Source organism: Amaranthus tricolor, chromosome 16, assembly GCF_026212465.1.
Source record: "Amaranthus tricolor cultivar Red isolate AtriRed21 chromosome 16, ASM2621246v1, whole genome shotgun sequence".
Lineage (NCBI taxonomy): Eukaryota > Viridiplantae > Streptophyta > Magnoliopsida > Caryophyllales > Amaranthaceae > Amaranthus > Amaranthus tricolor.
Genome location: NC_080062.1, coordinates 4,503,790 through 4,526,052, shown reverse-complemented (window position 1 = coordinate 4,526,052; position 22,263 = coordinate 4,503,790). Strand labels below are relative to the sequence as shown.

The 22,263-nt window shown below is 34.1% G+C and overlaps 3 protein-coding genes across 5 annotated transcripts; 2 read left to right on the top strand and 1 right to left on the bottom strand.

Annotated features, from left to right (window-relative positions):
• Positions 1-327: 327 nt before the first annotated feature.
• On the top strand, positions 328-11,902 carry LOC130803049 (DExH-box ATP-dependent RNA helicase DExH17). Of its 2 annotated transcripts, XM_057667204.1 has the most exons (28): positions 328-472; positions 812-898; positions 3,824-4,007; positions 4,352-4,513; positions 4,649-4,886; positions 4,977-5,013; positions 5,129-5,175; positions 5,392-5,429; positions 5,600-5,621; positions 5,711-5,923; positions 6,020-6,176; positions 6,259-6,310; positions 6,974-7,045; positions 7,153-7,202; positions 7,328-7,445; positions 7,518-7,581; positions 7,697-7,780; positions 7,896-8,021; positions 8,093-8,289; positions 8,376-8,564; positions 8,643-8,891; positions 8,988-9,037; positions 9,281-9,298; positions 9,855-9,934; positions 10,331-10,523; positions 10,649-10,686; positions 10,922-11,251; positions 11,334-11,902. In XM_057667204.1, exons 2-28 carry the CDS (start codon positions 831-833, stop codon positions 11,900-11,902), a joined length of 3,645 nt encoding a protein of 1,214 aa, XP_057523187.1. In that variant the 5' UTR covers positions 328-472; positions 812-830. The 2 variants fall into 2 exon arrangements, with proteins under 2 accessions (XP_057523187.1, XP_057523188.1); XM_057667205.1 differs by lacking the exons at positions 328-472; positions 812-898; positions 3,824-4,007; positions 4,352-4,513 and having other exon boundaries at positions 4,689-4,785.
• Positions 11,903-13,976: 2,074 nt separating this feature from the next.
• On the top strand, positions 13,977-14,302 carry LOC130803052 (probable cytochrome c oxidase subunit 5C-3). The gene has a single exon (XM_057667208.1). It carries the CDS (start codon positions 13,977-13,979, stop codon positions 14,172-14,174), a length of 198 nt encoding a protein of 65 aa, XP_057523191.1. The 3' UTR covers positions 14,175-14,302.
• A 569-nt stretch (positions 14,303-14,871) lies between these two features.
• LOC130803051 (GDSL esterase/lipase WDL1) lies at positions 14,872-20,550 on the bottom strand. Of its 2 annotated transcripts, XM_057667207.1 has the most exons (7): positions 20,412-20,550; positions 20,177-20,292; positions 17,883-17,960; positions 16,783-16,923; positions 16,266-16,342; positions 16,032-16,181; positions 14,872-15,328 (listed from the first exon to the last, which is right to left on the bottom strand). In XM_057667207.1, exons 2-7 carry the CDS (start codon positions 20,285-20,287, stop codon positions 15,115-15,117), a joined length of 771 nt encoding a protein of 256 aa, XP_057523190.1. In that variant the 5' UTR covers positions 20,288-20,292; positions 20,412-20,550; the 3' UTR covers positions 14,872-15,114. The 2 variants fall into 2 exon arrangements, with proteins under 2 accessions (XP_057523190.1, XP_057523189.1); XM_057667206.1 differs by having other exon boundaries at positions 20,177-20,509.
• Positions 20,551-22,263: the final 1,713 nt, after the last annotated feature.

The following is a 22,263-nucleotide window of genomic DNA, read 5'->3' as shown; positions in this document are numbered from 1 at the left end:
TATATCTTAAACTATATTTAACCAAAAATTATAAAAATTTGATAATATGAAAGTATGTGATTAGACGATTTAAATAAGATTCTACTTGATTATATTTCTTCTTAGCCGAAATAAATAAAAAAAGCTTAAAAGATAAATAGTGTCATTAAATATAGTGTAACAAGTATTTTAGAATAGAAAAGTATATACATAAATATAGCCCACTAATATCTTATTTTAATTTTTCTAATCATTCACTTTTCAATTTTCATGATATTAACTTCAATTAGTCACTCCTAACACAATATTTTCGACTCAAATTGCCACACCGACTTATTTCTATTTCGACACATAAATTACGCACTGTCTGTAGAAAGAGTCAAAACAGGAAGTACTACTTACGTAACTTTGGCGCCAGAAGCTATCGTCTTTGCTTCAATCTCCGCCGATTCTATAATCCATTTCGCCATTTTTGCGCTTTGCAAATTATCCAGTAAGTTCTTCTTTCTCTCTCTCTGTATTAATCTGTATTCATGTAAATATCTACACATCCTCATCTCTTTTTCATTTAATAATTTTGAATTAATTGATTTCACGCTGATGATATGCTTAATTGCTTATACTCATCACCAAAAGGAAAATTCAAATTCTGTTTTACTATCTGGATTTTCCATGAAACGTGCCGTTTTTTGATGTGAAGAACGTATAAATTGTTTCACATTTTGCGAATTATACTCGATAGATGTTACGTTCTTTGATATGGTATGCAGAATCGTACTGTACTGAATTTCAAGAGTTAAATTGCTGTTTTTTGGTTGACTTTATGCGCTAGGGTTTTGGTACGTGAAAGTATGGAGTCGTATAACTTAAGATCAGTTTTGGAGTTGCCAATTCCTTTTCAATCAACGTTCAATTTCAGGTATCAATTAGTTTTTTTTTTCGTCGGTTTGTCCAGTTGTATCCTGCACAATTTTTATATGTTACTCTTAATTTTTTTGAATCGTTCGTGTCAATTGAAGTTGAAATTTCAGTTAACTAGAATTGCATTATGAAGATTGCGATTTTTGTTTGTTATCTTGATCGTCATCATCTTCTTTGTTGTTGATATTATTGCATCAGCAAATATTGCTCACTCTAAATAGTTAACCTATTCTTCTATTATGTTTATATCGCCCTTCCGTTTTGATTTACATACCTTTTTTTTTCTAAAGTATAAAAAAGAAAATTCTACTATTTAACATGTTGCATTTGAATCAATGTTAAATATCAAATTATTAAACTTATATGCTAGAGGATTCTAGAAAATGTTTGATCAAAGATTAAATATCAAAATAAGACTAATTTTTACTATCTGAGGATTAGAGATATTTATGGTCAAAAATATGCATTTTCATATGCAACTAAAGAGAAACAAAGTATATATTTTTTTTATTAAAGAAGTGTTAGAGCATCACCCATGCTTGGAGGTGAACTTTGTTTTGTGGACAGCGGAAGCAATTGCCCAAAACACTAAAATAAACAATGGAGATTCAACGAAAAACAATAAAGAACACACTAAGAATTAAAGTGGTGACTCGGCTTTTTCACCAAGCCCAAAAAAAGGGACTCGACTTTGGCTTCCAAAAACCGCCTTGATAACGGTCACCAACGCCAACTTGTATTTTACTCTTGCCCACCAAACACCGACTTGGAACTTGTCACTGGAAACACGCCCCATCTTGTTCTTCAACCCATGTCATAGAATCAGGAGTCACCAAAACATCAACAATCTTAATCACATAGTAGCTCAAACAATGACAAACACCATAGCAAGAGATGCTGTGCATTGGGTGTGAGTTATTGAGGTTTGTGTCAATGAACAATGCAAGTAAGGGGGTGCATGTATGGCACGAACCGAGGCAGTTGGCGCTCGAACGAGCACTTGGTGTCAGGAACCTTCTGTTGCAATTTTTGATTTTATATGTGGTATAGGACAAGTATTTTCCTTATGGGGAATCTTCATATGTTGATATTGTGGGATATTGAAGGGCCAAATGAAACATTAGGTTAAATGTGGTGGCTATTGCAAAGAGAGAAATACGGTTCGAGCGCCAAAGAGAGTCTCCTTTGTATTGGTATGTGAACTCCATTAAGGGAGTGAACTTTGAGCTCTAGTGAGAAAGTTCATTGTGTGTGGTATTTCATTAATGTATTGTTGAATAGTAAATGAAATATAATCTCATTTAAGGGGGAGGTGTTCAAACACCTTTTATATTGTTGTGTGTGTTTTGTTTATTCAAAGCGTTGATCTTTTTGCTTGTGTGTACTTTGTTTTCCTTCATCCTTGTACACCTAATCTGACCATTTGAGAGTCTAAGATCTTTTTCTTTCAATAACTTTTATTTATCTATATCAATCATTAGTGTTGAGTTATTGACTCCATAATCACTCCATGCTCATGTTAATAAAGGATTTAAACTTGAGCTTGTATTCAGTGATTGAGGAAGATGTATGAAGGATAGGAGTGTAGGGTGTGTGGAAAGTGCTACTTGCACTTATGCCCTACTCTTGAACAAGCAAGCTAGATGCTTGAACGAGACGCCACGAAGGGATGTTGTTGGATGGTGCACTGTTGTTGCTTTCCAAATAGTTGAGGTGGAGACATCTTATTGGTACTATGTAAGTTCTATTAAAAAGATTTGGACGCCCTTGGTAGAGTGATTGCGCTTTGTTTAGGTAGTTACATCTTATTGAGATGGGTTATCTCTCTTGTTTAGGTAGTTACATATGCTTCATTCGTGGTTTGCACATGGTGTTCTTACATTTTAGAGTTTCTTATTTCGTTAAGGTGGAGAATTATTGAGTTGGTGACTCAATAATTTCTCCATACTCTTATGTTGATATAAAAATCTGAGCATGTATTGGGTTATTAGGAAGCTCTATGGAGGAGTGTAGGGTGCGTGGGGAGTGAGCAACCACAAAGTGAAGCTGCTGGATAGTGCACTGCTATTACTAGAATGAGCAGTTGTGATGCTAGAACGAGAAGCCTTGCTCTAAGGTGATGTGTCTTGTTCGTTTGAGCGCCTTGTTAATAGACTTTATTTATCATTCAATTCTAAGTGCTCAAACCAGCACTACTTGTGCTTAAACAAGCACAGCTCCCCTGTTCCACACAAAGAGAGAAGTAAACCAAGGTTATTTCTTGGGGCTATGTAACCCAGCATTGGTTCTACATTAGTGTGAGACATATTTAAGAGTTATTGAAGGCCCACAAAAGCTAGGGCTATTGTGATTTTTCTCCTGAGAATATCTTGTACATTTTTTGTGGGGAATTAGTGAGAGATTGTTGTTTTGAAATGTCTTGTAACATTACCAGTCATCATCCCAATTATCTTCCCTTTGTTAGGGTGTATCTATAGTATTTAAGTGGATTAGCTCAAAAAAATTTCCCAATCCCAACTTTTGTCTTTATATTATATTCAACTACAATCTCTAACTCAACTTTTTATTAGTTCGTCTTTGAGTGTTTTAACCCTAATTATTAATAATCTGCTCTAACAATCTTGTTGTCAAACTTTTTTTTACCTGAGTTTGTAGTTTTTATTTGTTTTTTTGCTTTGTGCACAACACCAATGCCCAAGCAATCTCCACATATTGGGTTCAACTATATGAACTAAAACAAATATACACGAGATAGTTGATAACAAAGATGACACTTTGTTGTGTCATTTTTTTATGGCCTTCTATGTTATTTTTGAGGAATTTGATGTTTCATGTTCTGTTTTGACTGCAATTTCTGTGCTTATATCTTCGGCTTTTTTTTCTGGTTTACATTGAAGTACACTATGATTTTGCATTGTCATAGATATTTCAATTCTCTGCAAAGTGAATGCTTTCCTTGCTGTTTCTTCTCCGATGTAAATATGGTCATTTCTGCACCAACTGGAAGTGGCAAAACAGTGTTGTTCGAGCTGTGCATTTTAAGGCTTCTGTCAAGGTCCCTTTCTGCAGACGGAAGATTCATCCATGCAAAAGGCACTTTGAAAACGGTAAATTATCATTGGTTTATTGAGCTTCTACAATTCTTTCAGGTTAATACAAAATGGAAAAAAACTTCTTTCTATTAATGGCTTGAACTTGTTGGACAACTTTGAATAGGATTCATATAGTTAGACTGAAGATCCTTGTTTCTTATATTCAGCTCTTATCTGAAGTGATTTTTTCTTCATTGATTCAGTTGCAAGTTGTTGTACATTTTAATAATTGCATCCACTCTTTTTTGGAAAAAGCATTTAAATTAGATTAAGTAGTTTCGAATTGAGCATCATTTTAATCTTTCCTTCATTTTATTCCTTTGTTGCCTCAAATAGTAACTAATATATCTTTTTCACAGATCTATGTAGCACCTTCTAAGGCTTTAGTGCAAGAGAAGCTTAGGGATTGGAACCAAAAGCTAAATGCTTGGGGCATAAATTGCCTTGAGATGACTGGGGACAACGATTCTTACAATAATAAGAACATTCAAGAAGCAGATCTAATTCTGACTACTCCGGAGGTACAAATGATATATTGCCCAGTAATTTTAATTGATGCTTACTGTAAGGTTATGCTTGATAAATACATTCCATGATATGCTTCATAAAACGCACATTTGCTGAGTAAGTGATAGTTGTGCCCATGCCTTCTGTAGAAGTTTGATGCTGTGACTCGCTATAAAATAAAAGATGGTGGCTTGAGCTTTTTCAGTGATATAGGGCTTCTACTCATTGATGAAGTTCATCTATTGAATGATCCACGTGGCGCTGCTTTGGAAGCAATAGTGAGCAGGTTTAAAATGCTATCTTGTAGACCTGAAATGAAATCAAGCCCTCTGGCCCATGTACGGTTCATAGCTGTTTCGGCAACAATCCCAAATCTGGAGGATCTGGGTATGCCTTGAATACAACTATCCAGTAAGGCTTGAACACTGCTGTGAATGTCTTTCTGTTCTGATTATGGATATATTTTCCTTTCTTCAGCTGAGTGGCTAGTGGTTCCTCCTCAAGGAATGAAAAGGTTTTTTTTTTTTTTTTTTTTTTTTTTTTTTTTTTTTTTTGTGATCATCAAGTTTGACTGGTGATATTTTATTCACTATTAAATAATATCTATCTCATCTTGTTGCTCTATTCAGATTTGGTGAAGAAATGAGACCTGTAAAGCTGACCACCAAAGTTCTAGGTATGTGCAGAAATCGCACCTGATTTTAAAATTCACATCCTGAAAGTAACCGATAAACGAGTGTCTGAAATTGATGCTATCTATTGGTCAACTCATTTGTCAATTTTATATGCTTTTCCGTTGCCTCTTCTCTTCAAGCATCTGCTCTGGCCTTTCCCTTTATTCTTCTTTAAAGTTTGATATATAGGGTCTTATATTCATTTATGTCTCTTATAGGATATGCAGCAGCCAAGAATGATTTTCTATTTGAAAAGGCAGGTGTTTTTAGTTTACTGAAAGTGAACTGATGTTGTACTTCAGAAACTACTTCACAGCTTTGGTCACGGAATACTGTTTCATTTACATGCTAATTCCCTAGATGATCATCTAAGTTCCAGTTTCTATTATTTTGTTTGCTGATTTATGTTTTGTTGTCCTCATCCAGCGACTTCAGAACTACATCTTTGGTAAGTGGGGGCCGTATAACTTGGAGCAGAGTAGATTAACTCTTTGACTTATATACATCTTATTAAGTTTCATGTTAATATCGTTGCAGATATTTTGATGCAATATTCTAGAGGCAAAGCTGCTTTAGTTTTCTGTTCAACTAGAAAGGGAGCACAAGAGGCAGCACAGAAGATCTCCCAGACCGCCATGACCTTTGGCTATTCAAATCCATTCATCAAGACAACTGAGCAGCAAGAAAGATTAAGAGATGCCTCAATGTCTTGCACTGATAAACAATTGCAATCATTTATTCTCTATGGTGGTATATAACGAGGAACTATTGTATGTGATATCGAGAAACTATTCCAAACATGTTTGGACGTCTTTCCTGTTCATGAAACCTGTTGCATATTTACAGTTGGTTATCACAATGGTGGACTTTGCATGAAGGATAGAAACGTTGTCGAGAATCTTTTTCTTAACGGTGACATTCAAGTTCTATGCACAACAAACACACTAGCTCATGGAATCAATCTACCGGCACATACAGTGGTGATCAAGTCCACACAACACTAGTAGGTTTACGTTGTGAATACTATATTTTGAAAAGTTGCATATGGTTCTTTGTTACTGATAGTTGGGTAAAATGTGTTTCAGCAACAAGGAAAAAGGCACCTACATGGAGTATGACAGATCCACAGTTCTACAGGTAGATTATTACTAGAAGTTCTATATCAATTTTGTATCTATGATCCATTCTTATACTTTTGGGCTCATCCACGTAACTAAGATTACGTTGAAATAGGCTGCATAATGCTTTTCATTGGGATTTGAATTCTTAAATTGGAATGATGGATTTCATGCGTTACTAAGATTACCTAGGCTAGCTGCATAATGTTTTTTATTAGGATTTGAATTCTTGAATTGGAAAAACAGATTTCGTGAATAACACATCATAGTTTGAACCTGACCATTTCCGAGCAGAAAATGTAACCGTGTTGTGAACACTTCATGGAACGTAAACTATGAAAAAGAATGAATGTGAAGAGATATTGTATCTTGGAAATCCTAAAAAACTTGCACCTTCTGATCAAAGTTTCAAATGCTCCTAAGTAAAACTTTTTAAGATGAAGGAACTCAATGTGTTTCAGGATTCTAGTATAGGGAACAGGGTTTTTGTACAGTCTTTACAGCTTGATTAGAGAACTCAAGTGTTTCATACTCATGTTCAGCTTTCATCAAATGAGAAAATATAAATTATTGATTATTTCTATTTAAAGAATATCAAGGAAAATTCTTGTTTTGACCCTTTGCTATCATCAGGTGTAGCTTTATGTTTATATCATATTAACATTAGTTGGTAGTTATGCAGATGTGTGGTAGGGCTGGCCGTCCATCTTTTGATGATACAGGACTGGTTATCATCATGACAAGAAGGGAAACAGTAAGTTGTAACCTCTCTATCTCTGTTTGTGCGTTACTTCCTAGGTGTATATTTTTAACAGTGTTGAACCTCAATCTGATTTGCAAACTATGCTCATAACTTTTTAGGTACATTTATATGAAAATCTTTTGAATGGATGTGAAGTCGTAGAATCACAGTATGTATGAATTCTTTTTATCAATTCGCATAATTTTATTATTATCTTCGTATCTTCATTTATTTGTACCTTTCGGGTCCTGCATATTGCTAAGCTTTTTTGTGACTTGCTTACTCCACTGTTAGACTACTTTCTTGCATTACGGAGCATCTGACTGCAGAAATAGTACAACTGACTGTTCCTGACATTACACGGGCTATTGAATGGATGAAGTGTTCATACTTGTATGTTAGAATGAAAAAGGCACGTATTTGAAACATATACCTTCAGTCACTATTTAACAGTTTTTATAGCTAAGTCTTTTAGCTCCTTCAGAACCCAGAGAATTATGCTGTCCAGAAGGGGTTCTCTGTTGACCGAATTGAGAGGCATATGCAAGGTGCTAATTTTACCTTTTTTTTCAGCTGTTTACTATTGTATATTCCATTTGCTGCCAAATTTATTAGTCTTATTTTATAGTTTGTTAATACTTATTCTAATACCTGTGTTCATAGATATTTGTGTCAAGAAAGTAAATGAATTGTCAAGGCACCAGATAATCTGGACTGATGAAGACGGTTTCCTCTTGAAGCCCCTTGGTATAAATTCTTTTTGTCTCACATGTTTACACTCTCTTGACTCTTGAGAATTAAGAGAGGGAGAGGGTGAGAGAACATGCTTGTAAACTCACCAGCTAATTGAACAAACTTTCAGAACCTGGAAGATTGATGACAAAGTACTATTTGAAATTCGACACAATGAAATACATCATGCAGTCCCAAACAAACTGCAGACTAGAAGATGCACTTCATATTGTTTGCCGAGCGGAGGAGTTGGCTTGTATGTGTTCCTTTATATGTAATATCCAAATATATGGAGAGGTAATTTACTTCATGTATTGATGATTGAAGGGATACAATTGAGACGCAATGAGAAAAAGCTTCTGAATGATATCCATGCTGATAAAGATGGTCGGCTTCGTTTTCATATCCTTGGAGACAAGGGAAAAAAGAAAAAGCGTATTCAGACAAGAGAAGAGAAGATATTTGTTTTAGTTAATGATTACTTGACTGGTGATCCTCTGGTCCATGATCTATCCTTGAGTCAGGTCTTCCCATATAATTTCTTCTTTTTATTCATGTATAAACAGGTTTCAGCATATAAGCTAGCATGCTCTTATTCGTGTGAATACAGGATGCAAATTCAATATGCTTAAGTGGATGTAGAATTGCCAAGTGCATGAAGGAGTACTTTTTTTTCAAAAAGAACTACAAGGGAGCATTGAACTCAGTTGCTCTTGCAAAATCTATGCACCATAAGCTGTGGGATGACAGTCTTTACTTGTTGAAGCAATTACCTGGCATTGGAATGGTGACGGCTAAGGTAACTAAACACCATATGTGTTTTGAGATTCTGACAGAGATTACTCCTAGGGAAAAGACTGAATGTTTCTATTTTCAGGCATTACATTCTATGGGAATAACTTCATTCGAGACCCTTGCTGATGCTGATCCAAGGAGAATAGAAATTGTTGCCAGTCGGAAATTCCCATTCGGAGACCATATTAAGGAATCTCTAATGGCATTACCTCCAAAAGTTGAGATGAAAATCGAGGCAAGTAAAGGCCAAAGGCAAGGGAAACCCAAACTGGCGCTAACATTGACTAGGCTAACAGAGGGTAGATTCAGTAAACTACATTATGCGGACATGGTAAATCATCAGGATTCCGGATGAACTTCTTTTTGTTTTAGAAACAGATCTCTGTTGCTTTACAATTGAAATGGCTGGAATATCCAAACTTTGTAGGTTGTTGGTCTGGAAGAACAAAATTTGATTATCTACCATGAGAAAATCAGGTGAATTAGTCACTTCGTTCTCTTTCCAGTTGAAGTTATTTCGTCTTTTTTTTTTTTTTTGTAAAAATTTTAGAGTACTTAAGCGCTTTCTTACTGACACCAGACTTTCTAAAATTATTTACATTTGAGTTGTCAATTCCCATCAAATGTGCATGTTACTTATCTATCTTTTCTCATATGAGTTCTCATCAAATCTGCATGTTACTAATCTATTTTTTTCTTGTTTTCCAAAAATTGTTGCAGGGTAAACGACTTTCTCAGGTAATAATGACTGACTTCCATTCTATAATCTGCGTATTATTTACATTTTTGTGTTCAACGGGGTGAGGCCCATCAAAATTTTGTGACCCAGCCCGTTAAAACATGCTTGATCCTTTATTCTTAAAACGGGGCGGGTCTTTAAAGAGTCAATCCATTAAAAGAGTCGATGGTGTGGCTAAAGCAATTTGGCAATGATATGATTAAGTATTTCCTCAACTTTCTTTCGGAAGTGAGTGTACAAATGAACACGCTCATTCTTTTCAAGATGCAACTAACTTGTTATCTAATAGATGTACTGGAAGTATCAGCAACTTCAATCCTTGAACTGTTTTTTGCATTATCGTCCTGTGCTGAATTTCAAATTTTTCCTTGAAATTCTTTCTATCTTTTAGGTTAACGACGATATATGGGTGAAACAAAGAGTATGACGTTATATCTAAAGATTTCTTTTTGATGTGGTCTCAAATGAACCTTCATATTCTTATCAGAGTGCTGATTTGCAGAATTTTGCTACTAGTTTGGATCTGTCACTGTATATAATTTGTTTTGCTTACAGCCCATACCACAAGACAGTGGTTTTGCCAAATCATCAAGGAAAGTTGACTGTCAAGGCCGATCTGATTTTTGAAGAATTTAGTAAGACTCCTGATCTTTCTCCTAATTCATATGTTTACATGCCACATTGCCACTCCTCCGGTCCTGCGTTTTTTACTTGTTATACCCTGTTAGAATTTCCAATTTCCAGATAAATAATCATCCTTTCCTCAGAACCTTTGACATGAACTGATGAAGCTGTGTTTAGGAGTCTCCCAAAGTGAGTTGCACAAGTCAAATTCTCATTTTTCAGACACTTTTCGTTCAATTAAGGCTAGCTATTGTTTAAAAAGTGTAAAATTGGCATCGACAATTTTCTAAATAGTGTTGTCCTTCATTTTCTCACCAAAAAAATGTGGAGGAAGTAGCTTATATGTGGGGTTATTACGCATTGTCTGTACGCTCTGAAATTTTACATTCTGATGTTACTACTTGCAGTTGGTATTGATATACACCATAAGCTTGAACTGGTGGAAGAAACCAAATCAGACGTGACTGTCAAACGGGGAACCAATAAATCTTCCTCTTTACCTCCTGCAGGAGTTGCTCCAGTCAAAGGAGCTACAGGAAGTACCAAACTAACGAAGGCGAAATCTATCTTAAACAAAGCCAATAAAAAAACTGATGACATGTAAGTCAATTTTCATCTAAAATGTGTCCGTGTTCTAGCCTGACATTTTGCCTTCTCCTCTAACACATCATGTAACAAAACTGGCAATAAACTGTTTCTTACACGTGAATTTTCTGAATATACAGGCCCTCTTTTGATCTCTTTGATGCTGAAGAGCTAGAAGGTATGTTTAAGTGTGTTTCCTGGAACACAAATTATTGTGAGAGATCGTTTCTCCGAGAGACGCATTATGGGCTAAATAGCCCAACTAATACAAATTAAAGAGAAAATAAGATTGTGGGCTTCTTGTTTTGAGGTCGTCTCTTTTAGAGACGGTCTCTCACAAGAATAGCTGTTCTTGGAAACTCATGTTTTCAGTTGGAGAGATACTGAGACGATCTCATGGTGTGTTTTTGAAGGATTTATCGATGATACTACTGAGGATGACTGCATGATCATATCTGGGAATACAATCTTTGACCACATTCGTAAAAAGGCCAAGGATTTCCCTGTTATACCCAAGTCCGGTTCCATTCGCTTTCCCACATCAGAGGCCTCAAACTTCTCTACAGAGCAAAATCGTGTAGAACAGCATGCTTCTCCTGGCATATTCGAAATGTCTGCAAAAGTTGAGCGAAGTACTGATAAACAAGAAACGATTATTTCAGAAATACAACCATTGCACGATTTTAACATTGGAGATGCTATGATAAATAATCCAGAGACCAGTAATGATTTGAATTGTACAGGTATAATCTGGCATTTGGGTGTATACAACTTGATCCTGAATCAAATGAATTCATTTTGTCCATTGTCTCTTTTTTGAATCAGGCATATCTCATCCTCAAATTGAAGTGACCGGAAAGAAAGGTCGAAGATTTGAGACAATACTCAATCATGTAAGAAAAAGGTCTAAAAATTCACCAGTTATCAACAAACAATACACGGAAGGATTTTCCCCTGGGGTGCAATGTCACTTTCCTGACAAGGACGAAGCTCCAAGTCATAAGAATGTTGTCAAACAAAAAGAAAATTACTCAGACAAATCCGTGATCAATTTAAGTCCAGAAAGAATAGAGATTGAGTTCAATTCGTGTGCAAAAACTCGCAAGGATATGAGCTGTGTTTCTGCAACATCAAACAGATCTTTGGATCTTCCGTTTGAAGCCTTTAGCGATCAACACAACAAAACATTTCCTGTTAAGTCATCTCTCAAATTTTCATCCTCATGTAAAGTGATCCAGTTCGAGCCTCCAGGACACTCTAAAGAGCCTGAAAGCAGTAATTTTCAGAATCATCTGAAGGAAGCAAATAGAGGAAGCTGTTCACTTGAAACCGCAGGCAAAAAGAAGAATGTCAATTCGTTTCTCGGATTCAAGAGCATCTTCTCATTCCTCTGATTCATTTCTCTTGTATTCAATTGCATGTTCTCATTTTTTGAATCCCCTTTTTGAGGTAAGACTTGAATCTCAATCAAGAACCATTTGCATGCTTTATTTTAACATTTGCATGTTTTAGTTCACAGGCGTAAGATTTTTTATATGTGTAAATTGTATAGCATATATCTCTGGTAAAATGAAGGTTTTGGGTGAATTTTAGAAAAAGTTGAGCGAAAAAATAAAAAAAATTAAGCAAATAAGCGAAATTCTAAACTTTTCCCAAAAGTAAGCGTCCAAACCCAAAGTTGTGCTTTGGAGCTGTTCGCAGTTACTAACTGCGAACAGCTATAAAAGACAAAAGAGCTGTTCGCAGTTAGTAACTGCGAACAGTTCAAAAAAACACAAAATAGCTGTTCGCAGTTAGACTGCGAACAGCAAAAAGACAAAATAGCTGTTCGCAGTTAGACTGCGAACAGCAAAAAGACAAAATAGCTGTTCGCAGTTACTAACTGCGAACAGAAAAAAAAAAATAAAAAAAAAAATAAATAATAAAAAATAAAAATTTCTGTTCGCAGTTAGTAACTGCGAACAGCTATTTTGTCTTTTTTTGATCTGTTCGCAGTTAGTAACTGTGAACAGCTCCAAAGCACAGCTTTGGAGTTTGGACGCTTACTTTTGGGAAAAGTTTAGAATTTCGCTTATTTACTTAATTTTTTTTATTTTTTCGCTCAACTTTTTCTAAAATTCGTTTTGGGTCTGGGTTGGAACCGGTTCAAATTGGATTAATACAGTTCATATATAACTTGATTGTACTCCAGACTAATTTGAGTTCATGTTAATTCAAATTTTGATTTACTTAGGTTATCAGTTGTGACAAATCAGTTTCGGGTTAGGTTTAAAATAAGTGTCTTCGTGTTCGAACCTAAGGCTAGGTATGTTCGTAGTTACTAATAGCGAATAAAAAAATTGGTCAAAATTGTTTACAAACGAGAGATAATGTCATACCGTTAGATGGGATAAAAAATTGGAAAACATGTTGTTCGCAGTTAGTAAGTGCGAACAAACATATTTTTATTTTTTTTGTCCTGTCTAACAGTATGATATTGTCTCCTTTTTGTTTGCAGTTATTAACTGCGAACAAACAATTTTGACTTTTTCTAACAATTTTTTTGTTCGCTGTTAGTAACTGCGAACATACTTGACTTGAGGCTCGAACATAAAAACGCTTACTTTTGAAATTAAGTTTACTTAAGTTTAATTTTTTTTTTATTACAATTATTTTTTGTTTCAAATTTTCTAAGGCTTTGAGGTGTTAGGTGTATAGTTGAGTTTTCAAGTCGGATTTCAATGGTGATGTTTTAGTTAAGTCACTGCTTGTACTTAAAAAGTTTTAATAACTTTTATTCTTAATGTTATTTTAATAATTTTTTTTATCTGTGTAGCCAAATCTTGATTCTTGTAAAATTTATATAGGAGTATTTAGTTTTGCATATTTGAAATTATCAGAAAATTATAAATTAAGTCGAATTTAATAAAAATATTTAATTATGTGTTCGCTTTACATTAGAAAGAATGGACAAAAATCAAAATTATTAGGTGAATAAAGGAAATAAGGAGGAAAAACAAGATAGACTTGGTACATATTACATATTATTTACGATTAACATAAAAAATAAATTGTTGATATTTTAATTTGTAAGTTTAGATCATCTATGACACTTTACCTTTAAGATATATTTAACTACCTTTAATATAATTATTGAAGTTTCACCCCAACAATGAATATAAAAAGTAAATAAAGTCTTCTTTAGCTGAAACTAGTACCAATTCTCATAGATAAAGTCTCAAGTTAAAATAAAGATGTAAAAACAAAGAGGATTGTTTAATGGCATAAAATTTGATATGTTAAAAAATATTGCAGATGAATAATAGATTAGTGTGTTTTTGTGGGTAAAACGTGTGGCATAGAGAGGGTTAAGGAGTCCAACACGTGTGCAGGCGAAAAAGACACATTTCTTTTTAAGAGCTAATTTTGATATGCAAATTCTCTTTAATCTATTTCAAGCATTTTTTAGTGTGAATTGCAGACTGAAAGATGGCTGCTCACAAGATTGCACATGTGGCGTCCAACAATCCAAGCGTGCTGAAGGAGATAGTCTACGGAATCGGCCTCGGCATCGCTTCTGGGCTATTATGGAAAATGCACCATTGGAATAATCAGCGCCGAACCAAAGAGTTTTACGATTTGTTAGACAACGGTCTCATTAACGTTGTCGTTGATGAATCAACATGATTCATTTCTTAACTCTCAAATACCCGTTGGTTAGTAGTATGTATTAAATGGTGGAAAGAATAATGAAAAGTTTGTGTTATTTTACTAGTAATTTCTTAACAAGTTAAATGGTCATGTTTGTTCTATTACAGATGTTGTCATTTTATTTTTTTTACAAAATTTATTTTATATATTATTATAAAAATGTGATATTCGGTGGTAATAGAAAATTGTGAAAAAAACTATTTTATCATTCAAGTTTTATTACCATAAGAATAATATGGTATATTTTGAAAATTTACACAATAAAGCATTTTTATTACCATCTATAAACTATGGTTGGTGCATTGTTAATGTCATTATTTTTTTAGCCAAAGAGATTTGGATGTTAATAAAATAAAAATAGTTAATCCTTTTCAATCTCTTTCCTTTAAATTTTCTCCCTTTCTTTTTGCTATCCAAATAAAGAGATTTCATCCTTCCAAATCATTTTTTTTTTCTATATGGCTCCATTGAAACAAGACAATGCTAGATTATTTTAATTTGACGCAAACTAAAAACTACCTAACTTTTGACCCAAATTCGATTAATGGCCTCTTTGATTTAATATTTATCTGTCATATTTAAAAATCTCAAACATATTTATCTGTCATATTTAAAAATCTCAAACACCAACTATTACGCTTTTAGTTGAAATGATTTATTAAAACATTGTACCTAAACTAGAAAAAATAAGCAATCCTATGATACATAAATTGGATATTGTGTCGGATACACATTTAAGTGTGACTCGACTCGAGGCGACTATCGCCGTGGAATAAACCGATAAATAAAGTCGATTTTCGAATAAGAAAAAGTTTTTTAAGTGACGAGTACAAGGCTACCAGATAATTCTACAAGTAACAACAAGCTGTACACCCAAACAGGGTATTTCTCGGAACCAAAAAAAATAGAAAGCCGATTAGTCCCATTGAATTTCACGGTGAAATGTCCAATCGGAAGCGTTTAACGTTGATTTCCCGTCGATCGAGATAACGTAGTATGGCGAGTCTTCAGCGAATTCGGTTGGCATAGATTTCCAATGCAAACTTGGCTCCCAATTCGCTTCCTTGATCACCTTGAGCAACTCTTCTACCACTATCTTGCTTCCTTCAGCCGAGAAATGGATCCCATCTCTGCCAAATACACTTTCAACATCAATTTTCATCAACTTTTATATGAAAGATTGTTACTATATTTGACCAAATCCATATATAGTAAGCTGAATTTTCGAGATATATATGTCATATTTTAGATGGTGAAGAGTTGCAGTGATAAAGGGTTTGACCACCTGAAGCCTCAAAGTATTGGCCGATAAGTTTAGTGTTTAAGCCGATAATTTTGGAGATATTTGATAAAAGTTAACAACTAGCTATTGGCAAAGCCAAAAGTCAATAAAAAAATTATTCAAAATAGTTTTTTGGTTTGGTTTTCTCTTAAAAACGAGGTGAAGCTAGCTTAAAAGCTTATATAGTCATTTAAAAACACTTTTTTCTATTAGATCGGAATTTTTTAAAAAGACCCATCACTATATTATTCAAAAAAAACCATTTCTTAAGGAAAAAAATTGATGTGTTCAATTCTCTTTCCATCACTCGGGTCGAGTAGTTCATAAACCGTTACTATTGACGAGAAGGCATTGTTTTCAGACAACAGTTAATCAGATTATTGAAACATTTTATTACCCCAATCCCATTAAATATCACTCACCTAAGGTGAGGTTTGAAAGAGTCGGATGAATGCAATCTTACCCTTTTTAATGATTAAATAGAGTTTGTTTCTGATTAACCCTTGATAGCAAACGTCGTGCAATTTCACATAAATAAAAAATAAACTTACGTAAAACAAGCTGTCAACCAGTCATCCCTCTTTTGGATTGCTGTCCAAAGATCAACGACTTTAATATCCATTTCCCTGCATAGCTCTATGAGAGCTTCCGAATATCTCCGACATAGTTCATTTGTTCGCACAACCTCCAATACATATTTACTGATTCCGCAGAAACAACAATTGAGCATTAGCATCATGCGAAGCAAACGAATCTATAAAAAAGTAGAGATCTCATAGGAGAACCTTTTGAATTCCTGAATTTTAGCTTCATTCACTGGAGGCGTGCTAAGGAAAATAATACGCGTTTTATCTGAAAGTCCCTACATTTCAATCACTTGATAGACTTAGACTCCGACTTCAAACAGTATCTACGCAAAATGTATATGCATGTGCAAACGAGTCCATGAAACCGATAGATTTGCATAATTGTTGAAACATTACGATGGTCGTATACGAATAAGTTTTTCAGTTGAGATACCATTATGGGCTTATGGCATATAGTCGTGAATCGTATATAGGTATATATAATTGAACATTTGCTGTTTCGTATAGTCGCTTATTTAGTTGAGGAATATGATTTTTAGTCCTCCGTAGATGAACCTAATTAGGCTCGAAAGATGCAAAATTGAGATGAGTAAAAGACAATGAATCTGGCAATAATACAGTGTCAAAGATCTGATTTTTACTTCTACAAAGTTAAAATCACATAGCAAATACACAGAATTATGAGCTAAGATCTCAAAAAGCGAAGAAACAATACCTTTATGTGAGTGGTGATCTTTCTCATATTCTCGACGTATTCTGGAAGAGGCACATGAGGGCCAAGGCCTGACGAGTGGTCACCCATTGAATCGTTGCCTCCAAAGTACACTATCACCAGTGAAGGATGCGTGGTAGCATCCTAAAATCAAGAGAAATGTTCAATCATTGTCTTTTAAAGCTAGATGGCTACCAAAAGTTCGGAATGCACAAAGCTAAGAAAGATAAAAATATCCGGGCCTCCGGGGCACTTGTAGCAAACAAAATTCCAAATGTGTAATTCTAATACAGATTACTGGATAGATTTAACATAACATGTCCATATTGACATACCCTTTTATCAATCTTGCACAGACAGTGAGACGAGGAAAAAAATGGTGGATGCAGAGGCAGAGAGGTGTTAGAGAGGGGAGGTAAAGCTTTTAACATTCATTTCTCCATTACCCGGACTTCTCCTTTTACATTAGGTATCCATGTCGGATCGACACTCGGACATGGGTATTAAACTCGGTCACTCTATTTTGGACAAAAATTATGATATTTTTCTGTGATTTAGCCCAAGTCAGACAGTCATGTCGGGTATGAGCTCCCGAGTCCAGGTAACAAAGCTCATAACAGCCCGCATCACAAATTGAAAAGAGACTTTTCTAGCAGTACTAAATTAGACAAATCTCCAAACAGCCACGAATTTCTCAAAATGCTTCCAAACAACAAAGATTTTTCTCAAAACACTCCTAAAATGTTGATTATTTTGTTGCTTCATTGCTTGTGGCTTCTGATGATTGTTATTATCTCTAATCTTTTCTCATAAGAATATACCATTCGTTTAAGCTGCTTTCAGACTCATTCTATTCTTCCTATATCTATCAAAGGTATAGAACACTATTTGGGTTCTGGCTCATGATTCATGAGCCAAAACCCAGATACAAGAATTTTCCTAGTAGTGCTACATTTTGTACTGTTCCAATACAAAAACATGTTCTACTCTTTATGATATTTTATCATCCAATTTCTAACTAATTTGATATAACAAAGGGAGGTATTTTGAAGGTTTTTCATTGCCACTTAAGGGATGAAAATTAGCAACAATGAGCGGGTTACCTTTGGAAAGACTTGATCAAGAACCTCCAACGCGCGACGAGAGTTCCAGCAACTATATCCTCTCACAAAAATGTCAGCCTGCACATCAAAAGGCAAGATTATTGAAGACCTACTTTTTTGATATGCGGTGGAAGTGGAAGGGAGGCAGTGGCGGACCAAGGATTATAACTATGGGGGTCTTCGAAATAATCATAATAATTAGACAAAAAATAAATAAATGTTAGAGGGGCCCTAACATTTTCTTTTACCTAATACATTCAACATTTTTCACAATTTTTGTAAAGAAATCTAATGTAAGTTATAATTTATGGGGAGTCTGAGCGCTCCCATGCTCCACGGTCGGTCAGCCACTGAACGGAAGTGAGTTATTTAGAGCCAAATTCTGATATATTAAGAACCAATGCAGTAGCAAAGTACTTCGAGTTAAAGTTGGTTATCCGTAGCAATATCTCCACAAGGCAGCTTCTATCTGAATACCTACCAGCCCAAAAGTGATTTTCCTCTTGATTAACACATGAAGGTGAGAGAGGGGGGAGGGTGCGCTAAAGCATTCGAGATTGAAGCAAGTCTAAACCAAGTTTGCCACAGATGTTTAAATAAACGATCAAATTGCCCCAATGTCGTTAAGTGGCTCCCACCTAGAGTGGGGTTTGAGCCTTTGAGGGGTCGGATTTACGCAACATTACTCTTATTACACACTTGTTAGTAATGACGAAGAGGTTTGTTGATATTTAGATAAACGATTAAAAAGGTTCTGTTCAGTGAACAACCAAAAGTTTAAATAATGGCCAAAGGAGTTGAAGGCTGTGGTATGATGACTGTTCTTCACAAAAGAAAAAGTTCTAATGCTAAAATCTGCATAGTTACTTCATTTTACTTCTAAATGCTAAAAAAAATTTCAATCAAAATCTTCTTTTAAGACTTTTTGTTTCTCTTCCTTTCCTTTAACGATAACAAATCTTAAAATACATAAAAACAGTTATGAAACATTCAAACCAATAAAAGCACCAAAGCATTGGCATTGGTATAAAAAGCACTAAATAGACTACAAAAAGAGTTGCTGGCAGCTTAAGAATTGATCATTTGGATATTTTGTAAAAAGAAATCCTTTATTGCTAATGGAGCCTTCTTAGGACATGCTTATAGTCCGGGCAAGTAAGTAAAGCTTCAAGATAATGCATGAAAATCCAAACTAGTACTGCGCTAGCTAATTTATGTTAGAAAATAAGCTCCAAGACTATTCAAATACATCGACAACAACATTTCATTACCCCAATGCCATTAAGTGGCTCCCATCTTTGGTGGCGTTTGGGGGTGGGATGTACGCATCCTTGCCCCTGTTATACCCTGGTTAGTGATAACAAGAGGTTGTTTCCGATTGACTCTTAGTAACAAACACCATCTACAACTTCACATAAATAAGAAGTGCACATGACTAAATGAGCCATTTACTTTAGTCCATTATAATCCGAAGCCCAAAAACAAAATTTTTAGCCCCATCAAAAAAAGGGAGGTCTCCTAACTATTCAACTATATATTGCAAATTTTCAAATTAACTACAAATATGTAATCATAGATTTGCTTAATAGTTTCATATGTCGCTTTGCCCATACAATATTCTATATCCCCAATTCCATTTAGTGCTCCCACCAAGGCGAGGTTTGTGGTATCAAATAAAAGCAACCTTACCCTTATTAGTTAAAACAAATACGTTGTTTATGATGACCTTTGATAGCAATCATCATCTAAAATTTCACAAAGATAAGAAGTGCATATAATTTAATCCCAAAAAACTATAAGTTCTTAGCTCCATCAACCATTAAACAATAAGAAGAGGAAACCTCTCTAGTCTCAACAAATCTGTTATTTACATTTCCAAGGTTCGAACTTCATTATCATCATCATCTCAATGAGTCCTGCCTAAAGGCAAGGTTTGGGGACGGTCGAAAAGAAGACAGACAAATATCCCGTCACAAAGAGGTCACAATCAAAGACAGCTCCTCAACTCGATAAGGTTCAAACTTGAAACCACTAATAACTATCACAACAACACAACCCCAACAAAATAATTCAAGTAGAAGTATACTCATACACCACACGGATCCAGACCCAATTAAATTTCATATATAAACAATAATCAATCAAAAAACCAATTAATTAATCATCATTGTCAATTAAACAATCAAACAACATCATTCTTTCATCAACACCCAAATATTCAAACCCAAATATAAGAATTTTTGCATCAAAATTACCACAAAAAAAGACAATAATCATAAAGTTTAGAATTAAACCTTGCGAGCATAAACATCAGTGAGAATGGCACCCCAACCACCATTGCTAAAGCTGTATTGAACAATTGATGATCCAAACAGAACAAATTGAGGTCTAGTAGGACCCACCATTTTTCCTGTATCAAAAAGAGTGAAGAAGATGATGGGGTATTCAACGATTGAAACTTTTTGAAGTTTGTAAGAGCAAAATTTAAAGGAATGCAATTATTGAAATTGAAAGAATGGAGCGATGTACCAGTTTTTTGAGTAGTCCCTCCGTCTAGTAAGTTATGGGGTTGTATTTATTACTCTCTTTGTAACTACTTTCTCCCCATTTCAATAGTTCTTGCACTTTAAGCCTTCATTCGAGTCATCCAATTAATAATACACTCCACGATTCGATATAGTCGACTTGACCTCACTTCAAAATTAAATAAATTACATAAAAAATTATACAAAAACGTGGACAGGACGGTTTCATTATGAGACTGTCAATTTGAGCCGGCCCAACTTACGCGTATAATAATATTTTAATTTTTTGGGCATTTATCAATTTTGAAAAATGATTCTTTTAATGTCAAAATTGATACCTTTAAGATCAAAATTGAAAAATGCCCAGAAAATGAAAAAAAATGCCCAGACCGTTACACGCGCGAATTAGGCCGGCCCAAATTGACAGTCTCACTATGAGGCTGTCTCGTCCATGACCAGCTGTAAAAATTAATATGGACACTCACACAAGATCCTATTTTGAACCGATCCAAAATACATAACCCGACATCGACCAAATATAGTTTTAAGACAAATGTTTTTGGTCGGGTCAATATCGGACTTTGTGTTCACCTTACTTTTGGATTTTTACATTATTATAAATGTATTTTTGAGATCGTATTTAAGTTGAGTTTATGTATACATAGTTAGGTAAATTTCAGATTTAATTGATTTTGAACATCTTTTGTGGTTGTTGTTTTCATGCTATTCAATAATTTTGACTTTTCATATTTTTAGTGGCGACCAATGAAGAATTAGTACTTATAATCTTTTTATAGTTACATTCTATCAAATACTAGTAGTTATTTTTTTATCCTATTCAATGCATTATTTTGATTTTTAATATCTTTATTATGTATATATAAAAAATTTAAAAATTTATATTATAAAGATATTTATATGGACGAATCAAAAAGAGTTCAATTTAAATGTAAGAAAATTTTTCTTAATGAATACTGTCTAGTTCATTTTTATATGTCTCATTGAGGATTATTAACGAAAAATAAGTGGATAAAAATCTAAGACAAAGATTAAAAAATAAAATTGAAAAGGATAAGATAAGTAAATTATTTATCAAGTAATCAGTAGATTTAATAATTTTAGTAGAATATTAATTATTAATTAAATAGTTAGTAGAGTTATTATTTTATACTAATAACTTAAGTTGGAGTATTATTTACTAAATTAAGAAATTAGTGGAGCTGATAGGCTTATTATTTTAGTAAAAAGTAGCTAATAGAGTTATTATCATCATGGATGATTAAAATTGTTTCAGAATAAAAAGATTCGTGTAGTAAGCTTTTAAAACCATCTATTTAAAGTTGGAAAATAAAGATAGAATTTTGGGTTGAATTAGTGGCTAAAAATTTTTCTTAAATTTCATTACGTTAGGTAAAATAGTATAAATTCAACGAAAAAACTTTTTTTTTGTCTACCAAGTGAAAAAGTTAAAATGTTAAAATCACCATTTGAATTAAAAAAAAAAATACTTGTCTACTACGTGGAAAAGTAGAAAATTGAAGATTACCATATAAAATTTAAAAATAAAATAATGATCAAATTCATTGGAAGCGAACAATATTAGTTAGGAAGACGAGTATAGTACTAAAGAGGATACAAAATTTGGTGGAGAATTTAATGCTCCATTGCATTTTGGGGTTTTTCTTGTTAATGTTTGATGGAAAATTTTCTCAATTTCTACAATCAGTAGTAGTGTAGTACTGCACAACACTACAACTACAAAAGCTAGTTGTCTCAATTCTAAAAATAATTTTGAGAGATAATTTTATAAAGCAAAAGCAAATAAATACTCTGAAAGAGTTCAATATTAAGAGTAA

Coding starts and splice junctions, on each gene's coding strand:
- LOC130803049 (XM_057667204.1), top strand. CDS start 831: ATGGAGTCGTATAACTTAAGATCAGTTTTGGAGTTGCCAATTCCTTTT. Junction 7,781..7,895: donor TTTCCTCTTGAAGCCCCTTG/GTATAAATTCTT, acceptor ACAAACTTTCAG/AACCTGGAAGATTGATGACA. Junction 11,252..11,333: donor TAATGATTTGAATTGTACAG/GTATAATCTGGC, acceptor TTTTTGAATCAG/GCATATCTCATCCTCAAATT.
- LOC130803052 (XM_057667208.1), top strand. CDS start 13,977: ATGGCTGCTCACAAGATTGCACATGTGGCGTCCAACAATCCAAGCGTG.
- LOC130803051 (XM_057667207.1), bottom strand. CDS start 20,287: ATGGTGGGTCCTACTAGACCTCAATTTGTTCTGTTTGGATCATCAATT. Junction 16,343..16,782: donor AGATCACCACTCACATAAAG/GTATTGTTTCTT, acceptor ATTGAAATGTAG/GGACTTTCAGATAAAACGCG. Junction 16,182..16,265: donor AAAATTCAGGAATTCAAAAG/GTTCTCCTATGA, acceptor CTGCGGAATCAG/TAAATATGTATTGGAGGTTG.